This window comes from Lepidochelys kempii, chromosome 1 (genome assembly GCF_965140265.1).
Source record: "Lepidochelys kempii isolate rLepKem1 chromosome 1, rLepKem1.hap2, whole genome shotgun sequence".
Classification (NCBI taxonomy): Eukaryota; Metazoa; Chordata; order Testudines; family Cheloniidae; genus Lepidochelys; species Lepidochelys kempii.
The window spans coordinates 249,571,147-249,583,270 of record NC_133256.1 but is presented as its reverse complement, the minus strand read 5'-3'; the positions used below and the strand labels follow the sequence as shown (position 1 = coordinate 249,583,270).

General features: G+C 38.5%; 1 protein-coding gene across 1 annotated transcript in view; it reads right to left on the bottom strand.

Moving 5' to 3' along the window:
• The window catches only part of MYBPC1 (myosin binding protein C1), a 192,443-nt gene that overhangs the window by 52,640 nt on the left and 127,679 nt on the right, over window positions 1-12,124 (bottom strand). The window contains exons 10-12 of the mRNA XM_073335999.1: window positions 11,592-11,709; window positions 9,969-10,020; window positions 7,175-7,231 (exon numbers count right to left, since the gene is read on the bottom strand). Of these exons, the coding sequence (XP_073192100.1) occupies window positions 7,175-7,231; window positions 9,969-10,020; window positions 11,592-11,709 (227 nt within the window). The remainder of the gene's footprint in view (window positions 1-7,174; window positions 7,232-9,968; window positions 10,021-11,591; window positions 11,710-12,124) is intronic.

The following is a 12,124-nucleotide window of genomic DNA, read 5'->3' as shown; positions in this document are numbered from 1 at the left end:
CACTGTTTCCCCACCAACTCAGAATTTCAACTGAGGGACGGGACAGTCGGTTACAAGGAACAGGTCTATGTTCCAGAAGGACACTTTATCCTCTTAATTCTAAAATTATGTCACGATACACCACTCACCAGCTACTTTGACCAAGCTAAAACCCTGAACCTTATTTCATGAAGCTTCTTGTGGCCAGGCCTATGCATTGATGTCCAGAATTACATAAACTCCTGAACTCTTTACTCCTGGACCAAGAAGCCATGCTCCAAGCCACTCAAACTCTTCCAGCTCTTGCCCATTCTGCCACAACCCTGGTCCACTGTATCACTGAACTTTATACTAGAATTACTATGGGTGCAAGGTGATATTGGTTGTGGTTGATCTTCTAACCAAGATGGAGCATTTCATTCCTTCTCGCCCTAGCTTCTTCTTGGAAACTGTTTTCTGATTTCATGGTTTGCCCTCTGGTGTCGTGTAAGTCCAAGCTCCACAATTTTTTCCTGGTTTTCTTCAAGATCCTTGGTGTGGAGTCCCTTATATCACCCTCACCCCAATGGGCAGACAGAACATGTTAACCAGATCTTGGAAAAATGATTCCACTGATGCTTAAATTACCAACACTACGATTGTCTTCCCTTGTTACCATACACAGAGTTCGTTTATAACATTTCCACCCATGCCTCCACTCAGCAAAACCTGTTTTATGCTAGTTACAGATTCCATCCTCGCTTCCATGCCCACAGTCTCCCTGGTATCCACAGCAGTGGACCTGGTCACCCATCTGCATCAGATACAACAAGAGCTCCAAGAGCACCTAAGCACCTCTAAGGAAGCCTATAAATGCCATGCCAATGAGGGCCATCCAGACGTTCCCAACCTTGCAATAGGAGACAAGATCTGGGTGTCCATTCCAGAACCTTAAATCCATCCACCCCTCAGCTAAACTGGATCACTGATGCATAGGGCTCTTCATGATCATAGAACAGAACAACTTGGTCTCTTTCAAGCTACAGCTTACCAAGTCACTGGAAATTAATCCATGTTCCATACCTCCCTTCTCAAGCCACGCACAGAGAACCTGTTCCCTGCCTGTCCAATCCCCTGCCCACACCCATATCCATTAAGGGGCAAGATGAGTATGTAGTTCAAAAAATCCCTGACTCCAGGTGAGTTTGAGGGAAAGTCTAATACTTGGTTATTGGGAAGGTTATGGTCTGGAAGACCCATCCTGGGAACCAGAAGAGAATATCCATATGGTAGATATACTAGGAACTTTTCACTGGTCCCAGGCGAGCTGTCAGGAATTAGGGTTCGCAGCTGAACCTGGGACCAGCGAGCTACACCTCCCTACTGAGCAACAGAGGATTTGTAAATGAATCAGTTAGCTGAAGGAACCAACAGGTATGCTCTTAAGCACAGCAGCAGCATTTGTCCAATGGCTGCTCAAAGTATTTGCCCACAGCTGCATTAGCTCCTGTACCTGCTTGTTTTCAGCCCTGCTCCTGCCTTGGCCCCAGCCTTGCCCCTGCAATGCCTCACTCCAGGTCACCTGGCTCTGACCCTCTACTCCGATTCCTGACTTTGGCTCTGACCCTTGACTCTGGTTTTCTGGTCTCTGAGTCCAGCTCTGATCCTGGGCTCCTATTCCTGGCTACTGACTCCTGTTCTAACCACTAGGTTGACTCCTGCTCCAGCCAGTAGGCATGACCACCCATGTCCCCATCGCTGACATCTGTATTTATCAGACTGCAGGACTGGGGTTAAATTTGGTACAAGGCTGGTATTATGCGTCCACTGACATCTGTACTCATGACACAAATATGTTGACCTCTGTACCTACCGTGATTTTTAGTAATGGGAAGCATTTTCTTAGATCTCTAGAGTTAGTTCTGTTTGTTCAAGCTTATCAGATTTCATATTAAACAAGCTAGAGTATCATATTTATTGTAGTTAGCTTCAAAGTCTGTATTTGAGTCAACAGAGTCAGCTGATAAAAAAACTAGTTAACCATTTTGAAACTGGCAAGCATTAAATGCAGGAATAATGGGGCAGTCTGGATAAGATTATAATTTTGATGAGATCCACTGATTATCTCAGAAAAAGAAAGCTGCTAGTATAATTTAGGGGCATAGGAAAGAGAGAGCAAAGGTCTTGACCCTTCTTTTCCAGAAGCACATCCTGGCTGAGACCAATCCTGGCTGATAAAATTTGACAGGTTCTGGTGGAATCAGCACTTTTGGCAACAGAGCAAGAACACAAATGTATGGAAAAATAAAAGAAACTTCAGCTTTTATTGCCTTATGGTATAGAGAAATCATGGGATCTCTGAGAAGTCTAGCAGGGTTGGGCCAGTGACTAGGGAACAGTACTATACCGTTATATAATCCAGAAAGTTTACAAGCTTTTATAGGTTTCAGAGTAGCAGCCGTGTTAGTCTGTATTCGCAAAAAGAAAAGGAGTACTTGTGGCACCTTAGAGACTAACAAATTTATTTGAGCATAAGCTTTCGTGAGCTACAGCTCACTTCATCAGATGCATCCAATGAAGTGAGCTTTAGTTCACGAAAGCTTATGGTCAAATAAATTTGTTAGTTTCTAAAGCTTTTATAGTAGTTCAGTGGTATTTTTAAGAAATAACTAAAGATGGTTCAAAATGTTCATGGTGGGTAGTATTACTCATAAGATAATATAAAGACTGGCATTGCACGGTATTTTATATCTTAAATTTTAGTTTTGTGCTTATGATTTATGGAGGCTGACTACTTACTGAAAACAGTCGTGTTTCAATGAGATTCCTCCTGCATGAGGTCAGGTCAAACCCAGCTTGCAAACATATGTAAAAGCTGACACGCGCTAAGGGATAGAATTCTCATCTCATTGCGCTGGCCATTAGCTGTGCAACTCCTATCAATGCTAATGAGAGTTACACACACACATCCACATGAACTGAGATGATAATGTGCCCCGTTAAAATCAGGCAGTGGTTGACAATTAGGATGAGCATGTCCAGATTTTCAAATAATTAAACAATTATTCCAGCCTCTCTATTCATAACTAAGAACATAACTTGCATAACTAAGAACAAATTTTGACACTTTGAACAACCACACTCTGTTCTGAGACTATAATATTTGTACCTGTGGATAGTGGGCAAACAACATTTATTACTTTCCAGGCAGATCCATTGTAAATTATCTAGACCACAATCTCATCCAATTTCCCCCACCCGAGAGATGTGCATTTCGTTGAAAAATGTATTATAAAAAAGTATAAATGTTTGAATCTCTTTGAGATCTGGCACCTTTTGGAATTTCGTGGCATTATTGACCCATTGCTATGATGAGACATACCACCTCACACAGTATGTCAATAAGATGGCTTCCTGGTTTGACTTCCTATGAGAGTGTCACAAAATAATTTTTAAAAGCAGCATTAAGACTCTATGCATTTAGACTTTTGTTAAAATATATATTGAATTTCAGAAGCTTAAATGTGGAGGCAAAATACTGGTCTTATCAATATAAAATTTATTCTGTTTAAAAACAGGTTGGTTTGGTTTCCCCATTAACCACACAAGAGTTATACTGTTTCTATTAATATATATTTTTATCATATAAAACAATGAATTATTTATGTTAGTGACGTGATAGTCACAATTTCACATTACCACAAAAACAATGAAGCCTCCCCATATGCAATCCATATATTAGTACCCCAAGACAGTCAATCAGAATGGTCATGTTACGTGTTGTTTCAGTAGGATAGTTAAATGAACACACATCAAATTGAAGTTCCTAGTTAGGAATGAAGAGAGGATAAAAAATGGAGACCTGGTGGATATGAATCAATTCAAACAATTCTTCCACATCCTGCTTCTACTATACACTGAAAGTTGGTCCCATGGAAGCTCTGCCACTGGTTAAGCTGGAAACTGCTCTTGGTTTTATTGTGTATTTTTATTTTTCTTGTAGGACAAAGTTTAGCTATTCAGATATCTAAGTTATTTATATGGCCCCTGTTATCATACTATCTAAGACCGTCACAATCTTTAATGTATTTAATGGCATGTGTTTTTTTCTTAGTCAGAGGTGAGTGCTAGCAGAGATTAAAGAAAATTCTCCCTTCAATTATGCATGTGTAGGAAATTATGCATCCCACAGTGTAGGAAAGATGGGAAGTATGGCTTAACCAGGATATCTTCAATGATCTAAAAATCAAAAGAGTCCTACAAAAAGTGGAAACTAGGTCAAATTACAAAGGATGAATACAAACAAATAACACAAGTATGTAGGGACAAAATTAGAAAGGCCAAGGCACAAAACAAGGCACAAAACAACTAGCTAGGGAAATAAAGGGTAACAAGAAAACATTCTACAAATACATTAGATGCAAGAGGAAGACCAAGGACAGGGTAGGCCCATTACTCAATGTGGAGATGGGAATAATAACAGAAAATGTGGAAATGGCAGAGGTGCTTAATGACTTCTTTGTTTCAGTTTTCACCAAGAAGGTTGGTTGTGACTGGACATCTAATAGAGTGAATGTCAGTGAAAATGAGGTAGGATCAGAGACTGAAATAGGAAAAGAACAAGTTTAAAATGACTTAGACAAATTAGATGTCTTTAAGTCATCATAGGATGAAATGCATCCTATAATACTCAAGGAGCTGACTGAGGAGATATCTGAGCCATTAGTGATTATCTTTGAAAATTCATGGAAGATGGGAGAGATTCCAGAAGACTGGAAAAGGGCAAATATAGTGCCAATCTATAAAGAAGAAAATAAGGACAACCCAGGGAATTACAGATCAGTCAGCTTAACTTCTGTACCGGTAAAAATAATGGAGCAAATAATAAAGCAATCAATTTGCAAAGATCTAGAAGATAATAAGGTGATAAGTAACAGTCAGCATGGATTTGTCAAGAACAAATCATGTCAAACCAACCTGATAGCTTTCTTGGACAGGGTAACAAGTCTTGTGAGGAAGTGGTAGACGTGGTATATCTGGTCTTCAGTAAAGCTTTTGATACTGTCTTGCATGACCTTCTCATAAACAAACTAGGGAAATGCAACCTACATGGAGCTACTATAAGGTGGGTGCATAACTGGTTGGAAAACCGTTCCCAAAGAGTATTTATCAGTGGTTTACAGACATGCTGGAAGGGCATAATGAATGGGGTCCCGCAGGGATCAGTTCTGGGTCTGGTTCTGTTCAATATCTTCATCAATTATTTAGATAATGGTGTAGAGAGTACACTTATAAAGTTTGCGGATGATACCAAGTTGGGAGGGTTGCAAGTGCTTTGGAGGATAGGATTAAAATTCAAAATAATCTGGACAAACTGGAGAAATGGTCCGAGATAAATAGGATGAAATTCAATAAGGACAAATGCAAAGTACTCCATTTAGGAAGGAACAATCAGTTGCACACGTACAAAATGAGAAAGGAGTACTGTGGGAAGGGATCTGGGGTCATAGTGGATCACAAGCTAAATATGAGTCAACAGTGTAATGCTGTTGCAAAAAAAAAAAAGCAAACATAATTCTGGGATGTATTAGCAGGAGTGTTGTAAGCAAGACACAAGAAGTTATTCTTCCACTCTATTCTGTGCTGATTACACCTCAACTGGAGGTGTCCAGTTCTGGGCACCACATTTCGGAAAAGATGTGGACAAATTGGAGAAAGTCCACAGAAGAGCAACAAAAGATTATTAAAGGTCTAGAAAACATGACCTAAGAGCGAAGATTGAAAAAATTGATTTTGTTTAGTCTGGAGAAGAGAAGACTAAGAGGGACATAATGACAGTTTTCAAGTATGTAAATGTTACAAGGAGGAAGGAGATAAATTGTTCTTCTTAACCTCTGAGGATAGGACAAGAAGCAATGGGCTTAAATTGCAGCAAGGCAGTTTTAGGTTGGAAATTAGGAAAAACTTCCTATCTGTCAGGGTGGTTAAGCACTGGAATAAATTGCCTAGAGAGGTTGTGGAATCTCCATCATTGGAGATTTTAAGAGCAGGTTAGACAAACACCTGTCAGGGACGGTCTAGATAATACTTAGTCCTGCCATGAGTGCAAGGGACTGGACTAGATGACCTCTTGAGGTCCCTTCCAGTCCTATGATTCTATGCTCTCCTCTCATTTACATCTCTCATTGACATCAATGGAAGTTGCACTATACTATATCCAAGGGCAAAACTGGGTCCAAGGTCTAGAAACCTGGAGGGATGGGACTGTCCTATTAGCATCCAAACTTTAAATGGGGTCTTGAGGAGCAGATGCCTAATATTTTTAGCTGCCATCTCGTGAAGGAAAATCAAATTAACATTGAACACTTGTTGTTCATATACCTAAAGGTTTGGTGTGCATGTACGAACAGTTTGATGTTAGCTCCTTTTTGGGTATTAGAACTGCAAAGTCATGCTGCATATCATCTGAAAGCTAATTTTCCCTCATTTTTGTAAGAGGCTATCAAGTTTTCCTTAGGACCTCACTGTCTCAATAACATACCTGCCTGTTCTTTGAACAACCTGCTTGTTGCTCTTTGGTCAGATGATGAAAGAGCACATAATTCTGAATAAATAATAAGTTTACAGCATTCTCTAGCTGGGGCATGGAGAAGGAAAGAGCAGAAGAGTCAGTGATCATCTAAAAAAAAAATCCTTCTTCCCTGATTTGCACATCTTGAACTAGAAAACCCCTTGGAAATAACAGAAATGCCTACATTTTGAAAGTATTGTATGTAATTTCCAGTCTGAGGATATTTGCTAAAGTTAATTTAAAGTGTGCCCAAAAGGGCCAGCTTAACCCCTATAGTTTCTTACTTTCCCACCAGACTCAATTTTCCAACCTGCTCATCCCTGCATAGGAAAAAAACTCCATGCAAACACAAAGAAATAGCATGTAGACTTAATACTATTGATTTGTTCCATTAAGAAAGTGCACCACAACCTAAAATCTTTGACACCACTCATATCTGAGGCTTCTTTCCTGCCTACTATGTTTACATGATATGATTAGTTGAACTTTTGCATTTCAGACTCAAATAATAAAAGGTTAGGAATATCAGAAGAAAGTAAGATAATAAAATTCTTGAGAAATGATTAATGCTAAACCTGACTCTTTCTGTGTATGAACCTAATGGTTTCCAATCCACACCTGCTCACTTCATCACTTGGTTCTCACCTACGTTTCAGGAGACCACTAAAGTCAAGTTCTCCTGCATCCTCTTGTCCTTCACCGCTGTTGTTAATAAAAAAAAGATCAAATCTTTGTTTAATACAGAGGGACTTGGACAACACACATTGCAAACACTCTAGATGTCCTGTATATGCAATACTGTCTAGGCACACAAATAATGGTATAAAATCAACACAAACTTGTATTCGTTTCCACACAAGTTATGGTTCCATAACGAGCACTTGTGAAAAATAAACACAAAGGTTTGTATTGCTTGCTGTTATACTTTTAAGGCAAATTTTTGTAGATTGCATACATTAATTTGCTAAGATTTGTGTTATATTTTAGAACACAAATTCACTTAAGCCAATCAACACAAAGGGCTTTGTTTTTGGGTTTGAGTAATATGTATGTGTAAAAAACAAAGGGCTTGTGCTGATCTCTGTTATAAATATAAAACAAAGATTTGCATTGTTGAGTGTGCTGCATTTAACAATGCATAGCTGTGTCAGATACCAGCTAGCAAAGCATTACACTTAAGTTTAACCTCTGTGTGTCAGCAAAGGGAGAAGTCAGACAGAAAAAAAGAAAAAATACTTTGTACACTTTTAAAATGTGATTGTAGCCTTTTTAAAGATGCAGTCCCTTCTAGAAGGTCTTCTTAACACAAGAAAATTTTATTACAATATACAGTACATAGAAGAAAATGCTCTATTGTTGGGGTGATGACAGTAAACATTAGGGGCGAAATCCTGGCACTATTGAAGTCAATGGCAGTTAATTCAATGACACTTGGATTTCACCTTAGAATTTGCATACACTTTACCCTTAAAAGTTTTCAGAAGTATTTTTTTTTCTGTTCGCATTGTGGTTGCTGTTGAGTCATAGTACAATGTGCAAAAATGCACCCCTAGGAAAGAATTAACCTTGAAATTAATATCCTTCTGAGAGTGAATTTATCTCAATAGCGCATCATTTAATAAAAGTTACTACTTAAGCACAATTATAAAGGTTGTTTGCTTATTTCTTTAAGTTAACAAATGACACTGGTTTTCTGTCCACAGACTGTGTTCCCAATATTTTTATTTCTGTTCTGGTAAGAAAAATGTGTGCAGATTTAGAAAGTGTAAAGACTATATCATAACAGTGGTTTTAATGGCTAGTTTATCTCAAAATTCCAATAATCTGAGAGAAGGTTTAGGATATAATGCTGTATACTAAGACTTCTGGAATGCATATATTTCAATGTTATTATCAAGATAAATTTGGCATGCATTTTTCTTTTTATTAGAAAATAATCCTATCACATTGAAGTCAACTGGAATTTTGCCATTGATTTCAATGAGTGCAGGACTGGGGCCACAGTAACTTTCACATCATAGATGATTACTATCAGGGAGCATATAGTAGGATATTTTAATGAATCACAAAATAAAATTTTAAAAATTATTGTAAAGAAATAGATAATATTTAATGGCATCTTACAAATAAGATGGAAAATGTATTGGGAAACACACATAAAAGAGTTTAAAACACAAATTTTGTCTTATGAAGTAATGATCTTAAGTGTCAATATCAATTTTTAAAAGTTGGGATGTTTTCTGTCTCTGATGTTATCTATCCGCTGTCTGCTAAAACCTTCTTTTGCAATGTGCTGGCTAAATCCCACTTGTGTAATTATTTTCTGCCTATTTAAAGTTCCTGTCTATTTTTAAATGAATGAGAGAAACAAGGTGGGTGGGTAATACACATTTTTCATTTTCTGCCCTGAACTACTGTGTAGTGTTAGTATATGATGTTTAAAGGCACTGCTTGCAAAAAGACAGAGTCTTTGGAATCTTCACAAACTAATTGCTACATAAATGTTAGTAATTGGTGTGGTTATTTAACTCTAGAGTAGAGCTAGGTGAAATTTTCAGATGAATAGTTTATTCACCTAAAAATACCGTTCTGGTCAACCTGAAACAATTTGTGAATGTGACATGAATTCACTGAATAGTTTCAGCCAGAAAATTTTTTGGCTAGATTCACAAAATGGCTGAGGGTAGAGAAGATGATGTGGTACTCACCTGGGATGTGGGAGACACAAGTTCAAAGCCCTGCTCTACATCTGACAGAGGAGGAAACTGAATCCATGTCTCCCACATCCCAAGTACCTGTAAATCACTGGGCTAATTAGTAAAAGGGGCGCCTCCATCTCCTCCTCCTTCATCTGGTTATTATGTGACTCTAGCTCTTTTGAAATGCCTAGAAACAAAACATTTCAGGTTGAATGGCATATTTTGTTTGAACCAAAACAGACTTCTTTAATTCACCTAAATTTGGGGGAATGTTTTGATTTAGTTTGACCCGGACCAAAATTTTTTTTTCTTTTTGTTTTTAATCTGCCAGTGAACCAAAATCAATTATTTTCCCAGCTCTACTCTGGAGTTACTTAAAGGAAATGATATATAAGCTTTTATCTCTTAAAAATGGAATTTCATAAATGCAATCCTATAACTTTATTTAGCCTTTGCTGTGCTTGCTGTATGATTATCTGACTCCATCAACACTTCCCGTTATAGCAATTACACTCAACTCTCATTTTAAAGTCTATTATACTGTATATGCAGTTTCTGATGTAAGGCTACTTCATCCCACCCACTTTCAATTATCTTACATCCTACTTTTTTCATCCTTATTTGCAACACCACCTTTTTATAACACTTGATATGCTTGGCTAGGAGAGATGATATGAGGTGATTGTATGCTATATGTGTCCATTATTGAGTAACTTCACAGGATCACCAGTCAAAGTTACCTTCTTTTGAAAGCAGATCGGATGTCAATAGATGGAGCAGCCTGAGAAGATTCTATGAAAGAAAAAAAAGTTAAAGAAATATTTTTACCTTGGTGCTTTAAACTACTTCAGTTTCATTGCTAAGTGACCACCATGTATATGCCCTTCTGGCATCAAGATCTGCCAAGTGCAAGTCTCATCAGTGCAGAGGTAATCTTTCTTAGTACATTTCTCTAAACTACATTATACATTTCTGTATACAAGATTAAACGGTGTGATGTTTCTCTCACATTCCCTCCTGACCCCACACATCCTGCGTCTCTCTCACTTTTTTTCTCTCTCACGGACATCTTCCAGTTTTCAAAGTAAATTCCCTCCTGCCCAACACTTTACAGGAAAAAAGAAGTCCTGCATAATCTTATTGGGGGCCCAAATCATCATCAGTTGTTTTTTGCCACCCAGAATAGACTTTGTCTTTCTCCCGCTGTGTGGTCAGCAAGAAAGATACAAGAGCTTGGTCTGATGGAGAGTGGAAGATTCTGGGGGAAATTCATCCCTGTATCAAGGGCCAGCACAGGATCTCTGCACCACATAAACCCTATTTGGAGAGTATATGTGCGATATAACTGATGGATAGACCTCTGTACTGGGCCTTGGCACAAGGATGAATTTCCCCCTGCATGAATTAGACATCTGAATAGATGAAACAACTCTGTCCTATAGAAAGTTTATAGATGCGGATAGATGAGTCCTTCACCTAGCAGCCTAATGAATACATACAGATTCCTAGCAATCCCTGGCTGATGACCAAGCTGATGACCTTGGTAATTTGGTAGGCTTGTTTTGCTAGGATGAACAAATACTCGACTAGGCTGCTTGGAATGTTGCTGCCCTCTGGGTATTTGGAAAGCTAGACTGGATCTGCCTACCAGCTGAAATTACAGAATCAGGTGAACGTTTGCAGGTTTTAAGATTTGAACAGTAGCCTTTATGCAGCAGACAAGATTGTTCGCTCTTGTTTGCTCATTGCTTCCTATCTCTCTTTAGCTCTGCAAATATGCATGTGCTAAACTTTGTTCATGTGAGAAGTCCCATGAGTAAAGTTAAGCATGTGTGTAAGAGGGTCTTTATCATGCATAAGTTGACAAATAATTTGGCCCTGAGTCTCCACTACATTATGCAGTCATTTATACCTGGGCAAAGTAGATGTATAATGCTATCACTGACTGGGTACCATTTTACACTCTCTCTGCACAGTTGGGGATTCAGAAGCATTCCATATCAGAACCTCTCTTGGATGTAACTGCATACATAATCTCTCTCATGTGGTATCTCTTGACAGATTTATGACAGGCATTCTTTTTGTTTAGGAGAGGCCTGATCTAAATTCAATAGAAGTCTTTCTATTGACCTCCGTGGGCTCTGGCTCAAACCCATGCTTGCCAGCCACCCCCCTCTATCATATATTTCATTCCAAAAAGAAATCACAGTTGCTCAGGAGGCATTGTGTTCAAAAAGTTAACATTAAAACTTCCTTCACTGTGGCCTTGAGAATACAGTTATACCATATTTGTTGTAAAGGGGGGAAAATCTATAAATGGACTTTATTTATAAATTTATAAATCTATAAAAGGCAAATCTTACCGTGGACTTCAAGATCGAAAGAACAGCTATCGAACTTATCCTTATATGTTACTTCACAGCGGTAGTTCCCTCCGTAGTTTTCCTTAGCTTTAATGATTTGCATCTCAAATGTATAAACCTGAAATTCAAATGCAAAGTATAATAATTTTAATTTAGGATACATTTGTACAAAGAGGAAGTTAAAAGCTATGGCCTAGATGGAGAGTTTACTCTCTCCGCCTGTGTCAGGAGTGATGCAGAGCTGTGCTGCCCAGGAGAAACTCTGGACAGGAACTGTGACTCGGAGACCCCCTTTCAAAGTTATTACTCATAGGAGCTCCTGTTTTATGCCAGTGGACATGATGCATCAGATCCTTACCAGACACAACATCCTAGGGAAATGTGTGGTGCAGCCAGAAATTGAACCCAGTTCTCCTGAGTCTCTATCCAATGCCTGAACCACAATGCCCTCCATCCTTAGATGAATGACTGGTTAAGAATGGTTTTTAAGGCTTCAAGTTTTGTCTCTTTAAAAAAGAAAAATATAAGTGTAC